This window comes from Microtus pennsylvanicus, chromosome 1, assembly GCF_037038515.1.
Source record: "Microtus pennsylvanicus isolate mMicPen1 chromosome 1, mMicPen1.hap1, whole genome shotgun sequence".
Classification (NCBI taxonomy): Eukaryota; Metazoa; Chordata; class Mammalia; order Rodentia; family Cricetidae; genus Microtus; species Microtus pennsylvanicus.
The window spans coordinates 36267936-36287468 of NC_134579.1; the positions used below are offsets into that span (position 1 = coordinate 36267936).

A 19533-nucleotide genomic window follows, 5' to 3' on the forward strand; every position below is an offset into this window, starting at 1 on the left:
CAGACTCATTCCTGGCCACCCACATCCCTGACTGTTTGCCATGCCTGAGCATCTGGCATGGAGGCCTTGCAAGTGAGAAGCCCATCCAGGGTTTTCTCCTAACGTAATTGACGTGGAAAGCAAGCCAGAGCAGAAACCCAGTGTCAGAAAAGTAAAGGTTTAGCAAACGGAGATGCGGAGCTCACTTTAAAGTGTGGAGAGGACATGCTAGGGCTGCTCATGGTGCTACCCAGGCTTCGCCTTAGTCTCTCAGATTCAGCAAAGGAGTCCCAAAGAGGGTGCGCTTACAATTAGAGGTTTCCTACGTTCTCTCAGAAAATGTTTTCTACAGGGGCGGCCACCGATTGATCATGTGGAGCTGTTTGAATTAATCACTGCTAAATGAAAGGAAATAAAAGTTCAGCCTTCTGGCACCATCACATTCCAGTAGCTGCGTGTGGCTTTCATAATGGAGGAGAGAGATGTGGATCAGCTCCATCATCAGACCAGGTTCTGCCCTGGTCCAGATCACAGCACTGAACGGTTTAGAAGACTGTTGCCCCAGGCAACACCTTCTACCTCTCCCTCCATAGTCGTTATCGTCCGCATCAGGAATGGTCTCCCCTTTTCCAGAGGCAGTCAGACAGTAAGTTTAGGGTGTTTGGTGATATCATCTTAAAGGTGTATTTTCTAGAACCACCTTGAGTTTTCTCATGGTAGCTCACAGATTGGAGAACACTAGGAAGCCCTTTGATAATTACACTAATCATAGCTGTTTTGTTGCAGACTGGTTGGGAGCCAGGATTTCATTCTAATTTTGTCACACACTAACCTTTCTGGTCTGCATGGGTGGTCTCAGGAGGTACAGTTCTGTTTATCCTGGAATAGTAGGGAACTGAAGCACACAACTCAATAACTTGTCCCAGCCAGTGAGTGCGGGAGCTTGGATGTGAACTGTGGTACTGTGATTCCCACTGCCTTTTTGTTCTCTGCAAATGAGACGACATCATCCAGAACTATCCATGTACGGCAGCAGCAGGAATCCCAAAGACATGCTGTGTAGATATCACGCCAGCTTAGCTTCTTATTCTAGGGAACATGCTAGAGCCTAGAGGAGATGAAAATAAAACACCGCTCAAAGCCCAGCTTGGAGAAGTGATGGGGGAAGACAGTTGATCTTCCAGTTAGCTCAAAGAATCCACAGTTGTAGACAGTGGACCAAATCTGACGGCTGCTGGTTGTATAAATAAAGTTTTATTGGGGGACAGCCACACACATTTGCTTCTGTACAGTCGTCTATGACCATTCCCTTGATACAGCACCACAGTTCAGTACCTGCTGCCTAGATTACAAGATGAGCAAATCCAAGAATATCCTTTTGTACACCCTTCATAGAAAAGGTGCCCTGACTCCCGTGCTAAGTCATTCTGCCAGCATTTCTGAACTTGACCTCCTTGTTCAGCATTTGTTTTTCTTGCTGCCTTTCACTATAAACACTTTTGTTTCCTCCTGTGTGCTACCAACACCTGAGCTTGCCTCAACACCAATCTTCCCATTTGACCCATGCTCAGAAACTCAAGTCCCGAAGGCCTTACCATGAATATCGCATGTCTGCCCCTGCCGACAACCACCTTTCTGTCCATATCTGCCCATTCTCAGGAGGTTTGAATTCGTTTTCTTGTTGCCCTGGCAAACTGCCTGACAGTATTAAAAGGAAAGTGTAGGGAGACTTCAACCACAACTGGCTAGCCTAGGTGTACACATTCTCACAAGCCGCAGCTCTCCTCAGCACCGTGTGTTTCTAGTCTTCCGTTAGTCCATTTATCATGGCGATGGAGCCATGCATGCTGCTGGCTGATTTACGCCAGGCTGGTCGGCTTCCCTTCAGGGAAGGAGGTGGTCAGTACGAGGCTCCCAACAGTGTTGACATTAACAATGGTGGACAGAAAGTAAACAAACTAGAACTGGAAGAAACAAGCACCTCGTGATGACGGCCTTGAAGATGGGAGTGGAGACAGTGTAGGTGAAGACGGCTGTGCAGCTCAAAGGCCGGGTCAACAACGTCAGCTTGGACTTCTGTTGCCGCCTCTTTTGCTTCACTAATCCCAGAGCAGCCTCCCCACGTAGCTAATTAGACCTGGAAAGCCATGCCAGCTGCTAAAAGGCCCTGACTTTAGACAAGTGATTTAAATAACAGTGCAATTTCAAAAAAAATGTATAACCTTCTTTTGATGAGCATGTACAGATGCCTTTTCTTTAAGTTTCTCGTGCAAATGAATATTTTAAGCACAAATGAACTACTAAGATAAGAAAGTGATTTTTTAAAAAAAGATCCTTACAGATCTGGCATAACAATGCCAGTCTTTCAGTTTTACTCACTCCAGTTATGTATGGTGCACCAAGCAGAACCACTGTGTGCCATTTCTTTACATAGCTGCTACACCTTTAAATGTCCATAGCTAGGTGGCCAGTCCTTCGGTCTGTACATTGAATAAAAATATCTATCTTCTGTGAATTATCCTGAAACTCTTAAACATAAGTGACCTCATAAAGAAGTTTATTTACCCAAATCGTGCTAGTAGCATCTTGCTCACCAGCAAAGCAATAAACTTCTCAAAAATATTAATGTTGACATTTGAATAAATGATGGAAACTTTCTATCTTAAGGACACGTGTCCCATCAGTTGGAAATAGTGCCTTAAAAGAAAAAAAGGGGGGGCGTTGCTTCATTGGAATTAACTGATATAAAATATTTGCTATTGCAATAGTTCTAGAAAATATGCTGAAAATTGCTTCCTGACATTTTTAAAATTAAATAGTCAATTATGATTTTTAAAAAGGAAGGAAGATCTATTTTGTTTCACAGTGTGAGGATACAGTCTGCTTTCCTGTCTTGGATTTGTTATGATGAAATCTGTGCACAAAAGCAACTTAAGGGAGGGAAGCAGGGTTTGTTTTAGCTCAGTCATGGAGGGGAAGACGAGGCGGCAGGAGTGTGAAATAGCTGCTCACATCCTTTCCATAGTAAAGAAGAGAACAATACCTGTCTGTCTCACCTTCCCAATTTGTATGCTCCGAGATCCCCCTGTTCAAGGACTGGTTCCACCCATAATAGGCGAATCTTCTCACCTCAGTTAACTTAATCAGAGTAATCAATCCACCTACAGGCATGTAGAGAGGCCCGTCTCCCAAGTGTGATTCTAGATCTGTCAAGTAGGCACTCACCGACACACCGGCCATTGTGGTGGGGAACGTAGGCAGAAGGCAGAGAGAGGTGAATGCTGCTGCTCATGGCTCTCTGTTAACCCTTGCGACCCCAGCCCATGGGATGTGCCACCCACATTGGAGTAGGTTGTCCAGCCTCAGCTAACCCTCTAGAGAAAACCCTCACAGGTGGAGGTGTGTCTCCTAGGTGATTCCCCGCCTGGCCCTATCGACGGTGGGGATTAACTGTCAGACTTGTGCACACAGTGTTCATGTCTCTTTTCTTGATTATAAAAGGTATTTGTGCAGAAAGCAGAGACGTATTAACTTGAGGTTCTGTTGGCAGTTTTAATGTCAGAACTCGGTGGAATAAGATTGTGAGCAAACAGAAGTCTTGGGAAATGCTCAGTGATTTGGCACACCACTAGGAATTTGGTGATTTTCTTCAGGGAACCTGGTTTGAATGCTCATTGTCTTCCTTGGGTCTCTTCCCATACCCCACAGAAACGGCAGACTAATACAGTGTAAGAGTGACCTTTCATGGTCAGAGACTGCAGAGCCTGGCACAGGGTGTCCTCTCTCGGTCAGCCTTTCAATCCTTGGTCTCCACTGCGGTCTCCAGCAGGTGGCCACCTCAAGTTGCTCCACGGCCACTCGGCTTATTCCCCAGCTATTCAGATTCACTCATGGTGACCTGATATTTTATGTCCTTACATGCTGTCTCTCCTCACAGAGAACCTGGAGAGGGAGCACGCCCATCCACCTCTCCACTGCCTGACTGTGCTTCTGTGACTCAGTACCTCAGGGCTGCACACATCCAAGGCTCTAGGTCGCACCACAGTGTGCTCTGCCCCACAGCACGCCATCAGTTTTGTCTACTGTATTATGATAGCATTATCAACTTTGAGGCATCAGGGAAGGGCTGTGACATTAGGGGACTCACAAAAGCCTGGGTTTGGGAGAGGCCTGGTTTTTGTCCCTTCACATGGGATAGTTGGATCTCAGTCCCACACCGAGACATGCTGGTGGAACCTCCTGCCCTTCCTGTGTTGCAGAGTTCAAGCCCAGTGACCCTGCAAAGCCAGATAGCCTAGAGTATGCCCAGATCTGGGGGTCCTTCAGAAAATGAGATGACTAGATTAATCCCTTGACTCAGGGCTTTGACTCAAGCATGGAGGAGAATTCAACTCCAAGGGTGCATGCCGACCTCATGACATCCCTTCCAAATTGTCCATGCTTGTGTCTGTGGAGAATGGTGCCTTGGTCAGCATGGACACCGCTTTCTCCTGCGCATCACTTCCTATAGACTGTAAAGGAGCACTGTGAACCAATGATGACCAGCTGGGCCACAGCTGTGGCTCAAAGAGCATAGGCCTAGAGACAGAACGCCGCAAACTTTTCTTTTCTTCTGCAGATCCAGCACATACCACCCCAAGGGCTTTGATGTCACTGTGAAGTACACACAGGGAAGCTGGACAGGCTTCGTGGGTGAGGACCTTGTCACCATCCCAAAAGGCTTCAACAGCTCTTTCCTGGTCAACATTGCCACGATTTTTGAGTCTGAGAATTTCTTTTTGCCTGGGATTAAATGGAATGGAATTCTCGGACTTGCTTATGCTGCCTTGGCCAAGGTAAGGCAGGTCTGTCCATTCAAGTTAATTAGATGAGCTGATGGGTTTATGAAAACTTGTTATTAAAGGGACTGGGGCAGGACTCCTGGGCTGTCCTGGGTGGTAGCTACTAAAAATCGCAAAGCTAATAAGACACGTGTTCACACAATGAAGTTTCCAGGCATGTCTGCAGCTCGGGGTAACATTCTTTAAGACATAATGCTAGTTTTCTGTTTCTTTTGTTTTGGTGTGTGTGTGTGTGCGCACGCGCGTGTGCACGTGTATATGTGTTGTGGGGTAAACAAAAAACAAATGAATAGAGGCCAGAAGTTGGTATCAGGTGTCTTCATCAGTTACTCTTCGCCTTATTTTTTTAAGACTGTCTCTCAGAGCCAGCCGATGGTGGCGCACGCCTTTAATCCCACCCAGCACTTGGGAGGCAGAGACAGGCGGATCTCTGTGAGTTCAAGACCAGCCTGGTCTACAGAGCAAGTTCCAGGACAGGCTCCAAAGCCACAGAAAAACCCTGTCTCGAAAAACAAAAAACAAACAAACAAACAAAAAAAACTATCTTTCAGTGAACCTGAAACTTGCCAATTCAGTGAGGCTGACCAGTCAGCAGACCCCAGGGAACCCCTTTCTCCTTCTCCCCAGAGCTGTCATTATAGGCTTGTTCTGCTATATCTGACTTTTTACATGAGTTCTGGGGAATCAACCTTAGATCTTCATGATCCTGCTTATATAGCAAGCCCTTTACCAGTTGAGCCATAGTTCCAGCTCCGTTTCGTTGTTTGGTTACTGTTTTTGTTTACTTAATTTCTGTTGGTTTTTTTTTTAATTTATCAGAATGTGAGTCTTATAGATTGTGGAGTTTGCTTAGAAATGTTGAGGGTGACATTAAAGGGGAACATACATGTAATGAATCTCTTAGGAGCGTATGAAGACAAGGCCTATGAGTGACACTCAACCATCACAATGGTAGACGTGCTCTCTCAGGGCTGAGGGCAGTGCTGTCCTATCACCCCTGGGGACCCCTGGGGAGACACCAGCAACTGGAATGTGATCAAGTGCCCTGTGGAAAGCCAGCCCCTGTAGGAATGACCAGGGAGAAACACCGGAACGCTATGCTTACAAAATCAGAGCCTTCCCAAGACAGGATTGGGTCGTATCCAATGTTTGTGCTTGGATCAATCCAAAGAAACGATGCTTTGCTAGAAGGGAATAGACAGGGGAGGATCTACCTGGGGCAGTTGCCAGAGGCAGGTGGATTCCCAAAAGGGCAGGAGACAGGCAGGTATTATGCCCATGAGAAAAGCAGAAGGGGTCACCTGTCCTGGCCCTGCTGCTGGGCACTACTCCCTGGCTCAGTGGCTTAGGCCTAAACGTTGAACCCTATTTTAGTGCAGAGAATAGCGTAGCCACATGGGCAGTGGACCTGTTTGGCCCAGGACAATGCAGAAAAGATTGTTCATCCACCCTGTGGAACAAGTGCTCAGTTCCAGCCTTTCAACAATGGTGTGTGGGGGCAGCAAATGGGAAATCACAAGCCCTTGAAGTCTCCTGGAGAAGTGGGTTACCGAGTGCTTGTCAGATGCCAGGCAGAGGACATCACAAGACAGCCATTCATGCACCTCATGTTTCCATGAGGCAGACCCTGTGAGGCTCTTGCATTCCTTCTACACATGTGGTCGCTTCAATGAAGAGCTTTAGCATTGACTGAAGCATGAGCCCCAGGCCACTCTCACTCTGTTGTAGAGCTAGGACTGGCTCAAGAGCCCCTTTGTTCTTGGCATTGTGGACAGACTTCGTAGATGTGAAGACTGGCGTGGAACCTGGGTTCCTAAGTCCCCTTCTGCTGACAGCGTGACCCTGACCTAGGGTAAATCATATCTTTGGGTGGAAATGAAGAAGATTATTTTAATGCTAATTATTCTGAAGAACAAGCCTCAATTAAGTGGAATTAATAATGTATAAAGCCTTCATGAGACTACCTTGGGGTTTCTGGGGAGGCTCCAGACTCTCCCCATGACCTTTTTATCTTTTCATCCGTGAAATCCCAAGATTTCTGATGGTTAGTTTCATAGTCTCTGTAGGGTGTGGGGTGCATCTAGAAGGACCAGCTGGGTAGCCTAGATCAGGTTCGTACCCCTGAAAGAGTGGGGCTGGCTGAGGACTGGGTGGTGGTCCTCGTGTGGGTGCCCTGGTGGGTAAGGCAGGCATCACAACCACTAGGGGGACCTTATGCTGCAGATTCCAGCCCCCATTGTACACCCCTTAGATCTGGATTTTTCAGGGTTGGTTCTGAATAACTCTAGATTTTTCAGTCCTTGAGGGATTCTGAGGCCTAAGGCTTAAGGACAAAATGACTCATAAAATAACACCATGAACTATGCATGTGTCGGGTTGTAACGAGGCTTTCTCTTTCCCACCAACCAGCTCCCAAATCATGACACAGAGACTTATTATTAATTTTGAAAGCCCGGCCTTAGCTTAGGCTTGTTTCTGACTAGCTCGTATAACTTTAATTAACCCGTTTCAATTAATCTACATGCTGCTACAGGACTTGTGACTTTTACCTTTCTTCTTCCATGTCCTGCTTCCTCTACATCCAGCCGAAGACTTCCCCTTTCTTCTTTCCAGAGCTCTCTTTGTCCAGAAGTCCCACCTATACCTTCTGCCTAGCTATTGGCTATTTAACTTTTTATTAAACCAATCACAATGACATATCTTTATACAATGTAGTCAAATACTTGTAATATCAGGCTCTTTCCATGCAGAGACCTTGGGCCTCTTAACCCCCAGAACAAGTCTGACAGGCAACTGTGGCCACAATTGCCAGATAAAGGGAACAAAGAACTAGTCAAACTAGTCAGGACCAGTTCAAGAATTGGCCAGACGTGAAGCAAACACTCATCCTCTGCTGCCTCTTAGGAAAGGGAACCAGACCCCAGCCACCCCTTGGTGAACTCTGGTTCTCAGTCCATCCAGACACACAGTCTTTCTGCAGAAATCACATGGGAGATGGTGCTAAATCCAGAGTAGGATTACAGGAACAGAGACAGAAGGAGGAGGTAGCCAGAGAGTGGACTGAGGAGGTGGGAGGCTCCTCATTCGTGCTGGAGCTTAGAATTCTCATGACTAGTAAGTAGCTATTCCTTCAGAGTGACCAGGAACAGGGTTTCTCTACCACAGCTGAGCATTGCATTTGTCTGGAGAAACTGGCAACCCAAGCAAGGCATGGTGCTACATGCCGGTGACCCCAGCTGTTCTCAAGATCAAATCAAGAGGATTGCTGAGTTGAAGAGCAACCTAGGCCACATAGTGAAATTCTGTCTCAGGTGAAAGCAAACAGTAAAATTCTGGCAACTCATGGTAGCCAGCCCTGGTATCTCTCCATTGCCGAAGTCTAAACTAACTTCCTTCATGGCCCCTGCTAGTCTATCCTAGCTGAAAGCTCTTTACAAAATGCCTCCTTCACCATGGACACTCTTGTGAAATGTCCTTCAAACACGTAGCTCCTTGCAGGAGAGGCACAGGGCAAAGGAAGTCTGTAATCCTGCATTGAGGAGTGACCTGACTGTTGAAGCCCGTGATGGCTGGAATACCAGGGACTGAGATGTGGGTCCCTGGTCCTTGTAGGTCAATGGTTATTTGTATGTTGGATGGCTTTGGGGATAGGTGGGACTCTTAGAGTAACTGTGTTCTCCTGCTCCAAGTATCTAAGCCCAAATCAGTAACCCACTACCACAGGTTCACATACCTTCTGTCTTGATAAGGTGATAAACAACTTGGTAGCATCCCAATAGCTTCTGGACATATAATACTTTAGTGGTATAACCTCAAATGCCAGATAGAAGGAAGCAATGTGGGAGACTTATGAGTGATCACACCCTGTTTCAAGCATGTGTGTTGATTACCATGAAGATTCTTTTTTTAACATAATTCTTTATTGATGCTTTGGAAATTTCATATCATGTATACCAGTCCCACTCACCTCCCAGTCCCTCCCTATCCGCTCCTCATCCCTGCAGTATGCCCCCCAAATTAATTTTTAAAAAACCAATTCACTCCTCCACCTTTCCAACACCTCTTCATTCATCCTAGTAGTACCATAAGCTGCTGTGTGTCACACAATATTCCCTTTTTGTCCTAACATCCAGACACACAGAATGTCCACCGCAATGAGATGTTGGTTTGGTTCAAGGTCTCTGGCACACCATCATTACTTGTCCCTCGTCCAAACTCCTCTCAGATGTCCTTTTTTAAAAACTGTTTTTATTGAGCTATATATTTTTCTCCACCCCCTCCCTTCTTCTCCCCTCCCCTTCTACCCCCTCCTAACCATGAAGACTCTGAAGTAGAAAGTCCAAGAATATCAAAGGAGAGCGATGTTGACTACACTCAGTGGTCACAAAGCAGTAACTGTCTTCTCCACCTTTCTGCAGCCATCAAGTTCTCTGGAGACCTTCTTTGATTCCCTGGTGGCCCAAGCAAAGATTCCGAACATTTTCTCCATGCAGATGTGCGGGGCTGGATTGCCAGTAGCTGGATCTGGTACCAACGGAGGTAGTCTTGTGGGTATCTTTCAGTCTTAAAGGGATGAAAAAAATCACAAATTGATGGGGTTTCTGTTTTATTAAAAACAAATCAGAACTATTAGACACACAGTCTCATATAGGTACTAGTCAGACACCATATAGGAAATGGTTAACCACTGCTAAATATTAGGTACCATAGCAGGATTTAATGGTAATTTAATAACTTTGTCATACAACCTTTAGAAGATGGATAATGGTCCAGCCATCTAAAAATATGATTCTCATTGCTTCTCGAAACTCCACCAAGACAATAAGTTTTCTTATTGTCCTTTGAAAATACACAAAGCAGCTGGTTTTCTATGAGAAGATGTACCAGCAAGTAAGGGATAGTGGGGAGGTACAGCAAGTGGTCCTCTTCTAAGTAGGGCATACACACCTAGCATTTCCATGCACTTAATGGGAAGCAGAGCCACTCTCCCATCTTCCTCCCACTTCTCTTCCTCCTCTTCATTCGACCCACACACAAGCGCATAGCACCCAGAAAAAAAATGTTTAGAAGGAAATGAAATCAGGGCAGTGTAGCCCATTGGGATGGTGCAGGCCAACCTTCCCTGCAGAGGAAGGGAGAGTACAGAGGAAGATAAGAAGGACCCCTCTTTGGGAGGTGTTTCTAGTCCCTGTTCTCACGGCAGCAGGATCAGCACCAGTCATTGCCTTCTGCTAACAGCCCACCTGCCCCGAACACTTTCATCGTCTCTTTCTGAAGGGGCAGGGAGGCCTAGGATTGTGGGGTAACATTGTTTTTGCAAAAACAATGTCTTGATTAGGGAATCTTATGGTCTGTTTCCCTAATCTCTGGCTTCTGAGGCGGTAAATCAGTGCCAGTCAGGGTGGTTTAACTACTCTGCTGCATTTGTTTGAGGGAACTCTCAGCATCATGGAAGTGGATCTGAATGCCTGGGATACCAGTGGAACATCTTTGTCAGACTAGGGCAAAGTATTGTGGGACATGACTAATACCCTCCCAAAATCTTCAATAAATGGGGAATTTTGAAGCATCACTATTAGCTGTAGAGCATCAGAATAAAGTGCAGGTACTGTTTTGAATGGGTTTTACCCTGAGTAAAGGCTTCTCTGTGGAAGCTATTGGTGTAACCACATAGTTTTTACCTCTTACATTTGTACCTGCTTTTCTTCCCAGGTCCTGGGTGGGATTGAACCAAGTTTGTATAAAGGAGACATCTGGTATACCCCAATTAAAGAGGAATGGTACTATCAGATAGAGATCCTGAAATTGGAAATCGGAGGCCAGAGCCTCAACCTGGACTGCAGAGAGGTGAGAACCTTCCAATCCTGTTGGATTCTGCCTGTAGGTGCTGGAGAAGACTCAGTATTTAACCAGGGCCTGGGCATGAACTCATAAGGTGTGTCGTCATATTACAGAGTAGCTCAGAAGATCCTTACAAGAAGACACAGCCTTTATCCATGATGAGTACAAATCAGTAAATTATATGCATGTGTACACACACACACTATATATAGCCTTAATATAGGTGCTGAATATTGAAGAGAGTGACCAACTTCATTTTCATCTTCTGGTCATCTTGGCCAGATGGTTCCTCAACTATGTTGAAAAGAACCTTTATCAGGATAGAAAATGGAGATTGAACTGTCATTAGCTTTATCCTCCTTGAACAACACACACACACACACACACACACACAATTTAAGGCCCCAAAGGTACAGCTGCTTAACAGTGCCACCAGGAAGACACGCAGGCATCTCACATTGGCCACACACCTGTCTCTCACTGCATTTGACTTCTTTTGTGTTGTGTTATTAAAATTATGACAATTTGAGGAAGCCTAGTCCTGTGTGCCAGTGTTCAAATGGCTTCTGAAGCTTACCACTCAGTGACTATACAGCTCCTTGTAGACTTCCCCTCCTGTTGCCTCTCACGTGTGTCCACACTGCCCTGCATGCTCATGATTACAAACACCTGTAATAAATGTTGGTCTGCCCCGGTGCTGTTGAGTTGGGCCCCAAGTCCACATTTCTGCACTGTCAAAGGTCCTTAGTTATCACTGAAGTCTCCAGGCTCATAGCAAATAAAATAGAGTACAAAGTGTGTGTTATGTGTGTGTTGTTATTAAAATAAAAGCAAATAGAGGTGTCCAACCAGAGTTGTATTTCTTTTTCTGCTGGTCAAATAATAGAAAAGTCAATTTTGAATAGTTTGTAAGTGACTTTTAAAAGAATCATTTTAATCTCTAAAGTCCAGTGGCCCATCCCTCTGCCCGTCATGAGGGAAGGGCAACTTGGGCAGCTCCAAGAAGGCAAAAAGCTCTGCCTAGGAACTCAGGGCTGTGGCCCCGTTCCTTTCTTGTGCCTCAGATAGTTCATCTATGGAGAGAAAGCAGGGGCATGGGTGCCCCCTGACTCCTGAGCTCTGGAGATAAAATGACTCATAGTCACCACTGAGCTACTGTGGCTGCATGAAGTTGTCAATGACAGACACAGTGATGGAAATGGGATCGCAATGGATGAGATTTGCAGCCGTGCTCAGTGCTTTCCCCTTCTTGTTTTAGTATAATGCGGACAAGGCCATCGTGGACAGTGGCACCACACTCCTGCGCCTGCCCCAGAAGGTGTTTGATGCGGTGGTGGAAGCCGTGGCACGCACATCTCTGGTGAGTCCCCAGGTGCTTGGGAGTGTTCCAGAACACAGCTGTGTGTTTTCAGTCTCTGGACTGTTGCTCCGTGTTCTGAAGATTTTAAAGAGCGGTTGTTTTGTAAATTGTTGCTTATAAAGTTACCTTTTGATGTGAATCTATCCATAAACAATATCTTCATGTCAACTTCAGAGGGTTTGGTTCTGAGTGTGCAGTATTTCCAGTGTTTTATCTAATAGTTGAGTTTACACAAGAGTTTTTTTTTTTAATCTGGGGTAAAAAAAATTATCTGCAGCATGATTACGTCATATGCTTCTCTTACAGAAATAATGGTCTTCTGATAGAAATATGGTCTGGGGACAGTATTGCCAAGTGATACGCTTCTTATGCAGACATTATGGGGTATACTAATAACCAGACTCTCCTGGATAAGATAGCTCATTGGGTAAAGGTGCTTACCGATCAAGTCTGACATCCTGAGTGGGATCCCCAGAACCCGTGGGAAGGTGGAAAGAAAGAACCAGCTCCACAAAGTTGTCCTCCACATGGATGCTGTGCCACATGCGTGTTCCCTCCCACAGGAACAATAAATAATAAAATCTAAAAAATAAATGAAACTTCAAAAACACAACAGTTTACAGCTGCTTCTGTGTAACACAGCATATGGCCTGGCGGTGAGCTTCGTACACAAGATGACCTTGAAAAGTGTGGTGTGTCCGTGTATAAGACAATTACACGGCTGTTTGCTGTCGCTCTGCCTCTCCACAGCTGTCCGTGCGTAGGTATGCTCACACCAGCACCACTGCTGACCTGTGAGGGAAGCGCTGGGCTGTGACGACACATGGCTATGATGTGTCCAGAGAGAGGAATGGTCCCCTCCATTATGATCTGGGGACCACCACTGTTTCCTCATGCTTTCACGGGTATGAAAACTTACCTAGCATGACTGTGTGCTAAAGTTACAGGGAAGCACGGTTGTATTCGTGTCCCTTAAAACGAAAGAAATAAGCCCCAAATCTGCTCCCTCTTCGGCCTTCATCCAAACTGGAATGGCGTCTACACATTATATAGGAGACAAGCCAGTTGGCCAAAGTAACGTTGTTTCATGGCCATATCCTGAAATATAAATATATCCTGATTGAGAACAGTGTATTAGTCAGGGTCCTCTAAAGAAACAGAACTGATAGAATGAATATATTTGATTCATTAGATTGACTCATGATAAGCCAGCAATGACTGACAGCTGAAAGCCAAGACTAGCCGTCAAAACCAGCATAGCTTTTGATGCTTGCCTACTGTTTCTGCCAGCACCATCTCAACTTTCCAGTCAGTGCAGACCAACAGTATGGACCAAAAACGCCGGTCCGGGGCCGGGGAGATGGCTCCTGTATGGAGCACTTGCTCTGTGAGCATGAGGACTGGGATTCCGAGCCCTAGAATCCATGTCAGAGCAGGCAAGTGTGGTGGCTTCCCGGAATTCTGCACTCAGGAGGCAGAGGCAGGATTCTCAGGGCAGGCTGGCTCGCTAGACAAGCTGGAATTGGTGAGCTCTGGGTCAGCAAGAGACCCTACCCCAGTAGAGTGAAGAGACACTGAGGAAGGCACTCATGTTAACTTCAGGCCTCCACATATATCGTAGCTAGGGTTTCTGTTGCTGTGATAAAACAGCAAGACCAAAAGAAACCTGGGGAAGAAAGAGTTTATTTCAGCTCACATCTTTCAGGTTACGATCCATCGCTGAAGGAAGTCAGGGCAGGAACTCATGTCAGGAACCGAGAAGCAGGAGCTGATACAGAGGCCATGGAGGGTTGCTGCTTACTGACTTGTTCCCCATGGTTTGCTCAGCCTAGCCTACTTTCTTATAGCACCCAGGACCACCTGCCCTGGGGTGGTCCTACTGATGGTGAACTTGGCCCTTCTATATCAATCATCAACCGAGAAAATGTACCACAGGTTTGCCCACAAGCTCATCAATTAAGGGTCCTTCTCAGATATGTTTAGGTTTGCGTAAAGTTGACATAAAACTAGCCAGCAACCGCACATATGCACACTTGGAATCATACCTGCATATATGAGCACACATGTGTAAGCATGCATGCTTCCACTCATTCCTATCACATACACACATGAAAACATCAGTCTGTGCAGTGGCAGGTGTCAAAGGTTGTGTATTTATTAGTGGCTTGCTCATTGCTGGGACACGATACCTCACAGAAGGATTTGTGTTCTTCATGGTTTCAGAGGTGTCAGCTCATTGTGGTGGGGAAGTTGAGGCAGAGCAGATAAGCACGTGTCGTACTATCCAGGACGCAGATAAAGGGAATACAGGAGAGGGCCAGGACAAGACAAAGCTCTAGACCCTTCCCCAGTACTCTCTGCTAGCTGGACTGCACCTCCCACCTTAATGCTCTCCCCACAATGCCATGATATTCTGAATCCCTCAAGGAAGTAACGTCAGGTCAGATCCCTAGTGCTGAATCACTTCCCAGAAGCCCAGCAAATGGGGGGGCACTCCATATTCAATACATACCAAGTAGGACTAAATCCCCTCCAGTTTCCTCTGTTTGGTAGCAGGGAACCCTCAGAGAGGACCCCCGCTTCCATCTGTGGGTTTGTTGAGACTGTTTCTATATAGTTCCCTCTATCATCTTTATCTGCCACCTGGGTGCATCCCTATCCCTTCTTCCATCGTGACTTCTCTCATAGCTTGGCTGTTAGGCTGGGTGACCCATCAAGGGCTACTTGGGTGGCCAGGGTGCCCAGCATTTCTTCCATGTCAGCGTGGCTGGCCAACTGTTGGGCTGTCTGCTGCCTCCTTTACTCTGCCATGTCTCTGGTGCTGCCCTCTGCTGCCGTTTCTCCATGTCAGCTTGCTCCACACTTCTGAAAGTCTGAAAGAAAAGATCCTCTAGAGAGAGGCCTTTTATTAGGACCAAGGCTGCCCACCAGGGGAGGAGCCCCAGAGTAGGTCTCCCAGCCGACTACTGTGTGAACCTGAACAGGAACAGCCTGTTTGTACAGCTCAAGAAGGGGTGTTTAAGTCAATCGCAGCATTTGTGTGACCACTAACAGACATTTGCTCTGAACCAATCACAGCCATTCATTTGGGACCAATTATAGCCTTGCCTCTTAGCACCTCTCCAAACAATACCTTTTCTAGACTACCAGGAGAATTGCTCCCTGCTTGGCCAGGGTGAACATGGTTACAGGATCATCTGGAGTTCATCCGGGCTTGTCACAACAAAATGTCTTTTAGTAAATATTTCAAACAGCCCCGGCTTAGGCAGTGTGTTTAGTAGTGAGCAGCCCCTGCCATCTTTGCGTAGTCTGAAGGCATCTCTGGAATGTTCTGTGTGGCCCATACCAGTGAAGAGCAGTCAGGCTGTCTGCTAGGCTGATAGTTGCTTTGCTCAAGACAGGCAGAGCAGCAAGGGGTAGTCCACCAGCTGCTAACTAAGGAATCAAATCACTCTGTGCCCAGATCTATGCTTATTTACAGGAAAAATGAGCATCAGAGGTGTAGTTAAATTAAAAGCTTAACATTGATTGATTTTGTAACTGGTTTGTGCAATGCTGGCTCCATCCTGTGCCCAGAGAGAGCTGAGTGTCCCTTGTCTTTCTCATGCCTACTCATGGTCCTCACTAGATAACCAAACATGAACATATTGTGCCCAGGGTCTACATGGGATACTGGCAAGGGGCTGGAGTGAGACCAAAAATGGCCAAATCCCAGCTACTGGCAGGAAAGCATATAACCATGTCTGTGTGTTATATTCCAGCAGAAATCTGGGAATGAGAGAGGCATCAGTTATTCTCTCCCCAAATTGCAGAAACCTGGATCTATATAGGAAGAACACCCAGCAGGAAAGCGTCACAGGTTTTGGTTTCCAGTGTCAGGCAGTGGTCCTGAACAGCCCTGCCAAAATCAGAGCAAATCCATATCTCTGCCAACAGCTGCTACACCCAAAAAAATGCCAAGTCAGTCTTTCCGTGCTGTAAAGTTAGAATGCTTGCTTAAAATCAGACCCTACTTAAAATAAGGAGCATATGCCCTGTGCTTAAATAGAAGTCTGTCCTCTGAGGGAGTAGTGTGAGCGCCTTCAGGCTTTATATTTCTGAGCTCCGAAGGATATTTTCAAGAGTCACGGGGACCACATGGGTGTCAGGTGTGCAGCCAGCAAGCCACAACCAGCCCTCACACGAGCCTGTGTGGGTTAGTGGAGGGGCGAGGGGTTCGTACCTTGAGTTCATCTCAGCATCTGATGACTTAAGCAAACCACGAGGAAGAGGCAAGGAGATTACGGCATTTGTTTGCTGTGTCTAAAATTATCCTCTGATTTCACTCGGCACCTGCACCAGGGAGGAAAGGCAGGAGATTGCCAACCTTGGGCAGGCTTATTCTAGTAGTGTGAGTGTCCTTTGCCTTACAGTGTAGGGCCTCTGGACGTCAGTTCCCTTTACCTACAGGCCTCATGGAAGCCCATGCTCTTGGCCTGGGTTAAGTCTAGACTAGAAGGAACTATAAGGCCTGAGCTCTGTCCCTCAGTGTGTGTGTTTTCAGGCAGGATGTAGAAAGAAATGGTTCTAGATCTGTGCATGAAAGGGATCTTCTGGAGCCCTAAGATCCACATCCCAGCTGTTGCATCCCAGCCATGGTCAGCCCAGCACCTCCTTGGCTGTAGAGCCCACCATCAAAGTGGGATCTCCACAAAGTGCCTCCCAACCTAAAAACTGACCTGAGGTTGGAATACAGCAGCCCCTGGAGATATTTTCAGAAACAGAAAATACACCTCCAGATCTGACCTGCACCACTTTGGTCACTTGCCTGGTCTGTCTGGGACTCACTCTTTATTACACAGTGGAGCTGGCCATGTGCTTCACTGGAATACTGAGCACTCCCAGGAGGCCCAGGCTCTTACCTCGGTCAAGTCCAGCAAGATGATAAATCCTCTGTCCTGATTAACTCATCAGGGGAAGGGCCCTATGATACATACTGGTGATCCATCACTTCTGTAAGAGACAAAAATATATTGGCACCTGCATTAGAAACCTGACAAGTCTACCACGACTGTGCAGGTGACTTCACACCCCCAGAGAGTGGGTGGTGGTACCTAGCAGGGGCCATTGTTGCACACAGCACTTACCTGGCATTCAGGATGTAGGTGTCACCTCTTTCTCAGGACTGGCTTCCTGGCCCTAGCTTCTCCCGATCTCATGAAGAGTCCCATCACCATCTGCTAGTGACTCTAGGGAACATATCTAGAGATCAGGGAACTCAGGACACAGATGAACTGCACGCATGTCCTCTTAATCACAACTGTGGTGCTGCTGAACGCAGACCTGAGTAAATGGAGTGTAGACTTTGACTGTTTCACATCAGCCCTGAGTCTCTCCCAGACTCCCCTGGCCTTTCTTCCTGCCACGGCACCCAGTGGGCAGGTTCCTGTCAACACCTTTGCTGCGGTTCTGCCTACTGCCTTTCTCTCACTCCCTGGGAAGCTCCACTGGTGACAGTCCACCCCCACCCTTGGCCACATGTCCCCATAGCTCTGTCAGACACATTCCTTCCACCACCATGTGGCTTAGGCACAGCCCAGCACCTGTAACTGAGAGAGCGCAAGTCTAAGGAAGCTGCTCATTTCCCTGCAGGTAGAAGTGGGCGGGTGGGTGGCCTTGCCTTTCCTGTTCTTGATGGGAGACACGGGTGGCCTTTTGATCCTGAGTGTCACTCATTTTTCCCACATGTCCTCAGTGTTGTCTTTGTGTAGGCATTGGGCCCACATAGTGATACACACACAAGCACTGCAGCGGACACTGTCCTGAGATGTTCTAGGTTCAAGTCCAGGATCATTCATCACCAAGAAGCAAGATTTGTTACCATGACCTCCCCAGGGAAAGGCCGAGTGAGAGGGCTAGTGTTAAGACAGGAGTCAGGGAGGCTTTCTGGATGAGGTGGGGTCTGGGCTGAGGTCTTCAGGGGGATGTTTAAGAAGAACACTGCATTAGGAAGCAACTAATGTCCTCAATCCCTGGAGTCCCAATGCAGGCAATGCCCCAGAGAGCCTAAGAGGCCGCCGTGATGGGAAGTTTTAACTGTCATATTGGCACAAAGTAGACGCAGGAAGAGAATTACAGTTGAAGAATTAGCTAGACCAGGTTGGCTTGTGGGCGTGTCTGTGAGGATTATCTAGATTGTTCGTTGACATGAAATACCCAGCCCATTGTGGGTGGCACTATTCTCCAGCCGGGGCCTGACTGTGTAAGAGAAGAGAAAACTGGGAGAAGGCAGGCAGAAAGCACATGTGAGTTTCCGTCTGCTCTCGGCTGTGACTGCAATGCCTCTAGCTGCTTCTCAATCCTGACCTGAACTGTAAGAGGCCCACAGTTCAGACAAAAGGCCTAAGCTGCTTTTTGGTCAGGGTGTTTTATCACAGCAACAGAAACGGAACTAGAATAGATACTTTCAGAACTTCTGTCTTCTAAAGGCGTGTTGCTGTGTGGCCTTGGGGAAGTTGTCACACTAATCTCTGCTTTGGTTCCCTCCCTAGTGTTGTGAAAGGGAACCTTGCCACAAGGGTTGGAGTGTTGGAAGGCTGAGGTCCTCATCTGCCAAGTGTTTTAACAGTGCCTAATCCCAGGAAGTGATCTGGTGTCTTAGCGTTTTAATAATAATTATTATGTCATCAGCATCACTTCCAGAAGACTGATGTCCCTGTCATTCTGTCCTGATGAGATGTTGTTTATTCCCGTGGGCGTCTAGTGCTGGGACCGGACCAGGAAAGTAGAGAACCGTTTCCTGTTTTGTACCAGGCTAGTCCCTGCTTCTCACAGGATCTGTTTTGTCTAGATTCCAGAGTTTTCTGATGGCTTCTGGACAGGGGCCCAGCTGGCGTGTTGGACAAATTCTGAAACGCCATGGGCATATTTCCCCAAGATCTCTATCTACCTGAGAGATGAGAACTCCAGTCGCTCCTTCCGAATCACCATCCTGCCACAGGTACGAACTTGGATCCGTGGTCTTCTCCTTATTTTCACGTGCAACTCACAAAACCAGGTTTCACGCATGACTAGGCACCTGTGGCCACAATGACGCCACCACACTGTTGCTTGTTCATGAGCCTATAGGTCTTCTGGTCTCTGACAATTTGCTTCATGTGGTCCTGGTCAGGAGGGAGAGGGCCGGTTTTGGCTGGAGCCTGGGATGGTATGGGCTCAGCTCACATGTTAGTGACATGACAATCCCGTGTGTCTTTCAGCCACCAGAGAGCACGGGTGACAGTGGGGTTCTGAGAGGAAAGAGCCCCATGCAGTCCTGGAGCACTGGCCCTTTTCCCTCCCTGTTGTCACCAAGAGGAGCCTGCAGTGGACCTAGATTCTAGAGCTAGGGACACAACCTCCCCCTCTCCCTGCAGGGAGTCACCTAGCCTCAAGGCATAGCCGCAGGGAAAGGTGAAGAACTTGAGGACATTGATGAAGTCTGCCAAGGCTCCATTTCTGCTTTGTCTTTGTATCAGCACACTGGACTGTCAG

The 19533-nt window shown here is 47.1% G+C and overlaps 1 protein-coding gene across 1 annotated transcript in view; it reads left to right on the forward strand.

The window, feature by feature from the left end:
• Bace2 (beta-secretase 2) overlaps positions 1–19533 on the forward strand; it is a 79732-nt gene that overhangs the window by 46030 nt on the left and 14169 nt on the right. The window contains exons 3-7 of the mRNA XM_075961326.1: positions 4598–4814; positions 9239–9367; positions 10533–10667; positions 11920–12021; positions 18851–19000. Of these exons, the coding sequence (XP_075817441.1) occupies positions 4598–4814; positions 9239–9367; positions 10533–10667; positions 11920–12021; positions 18851–19000 (733 nt within the window). The remainder of the gene's footprint in view (positions 1–4597; positions 4815–9238; positions 9368–10532; positions 10668–11919; positions 12022–18850; positions 19001–19533) is intronic.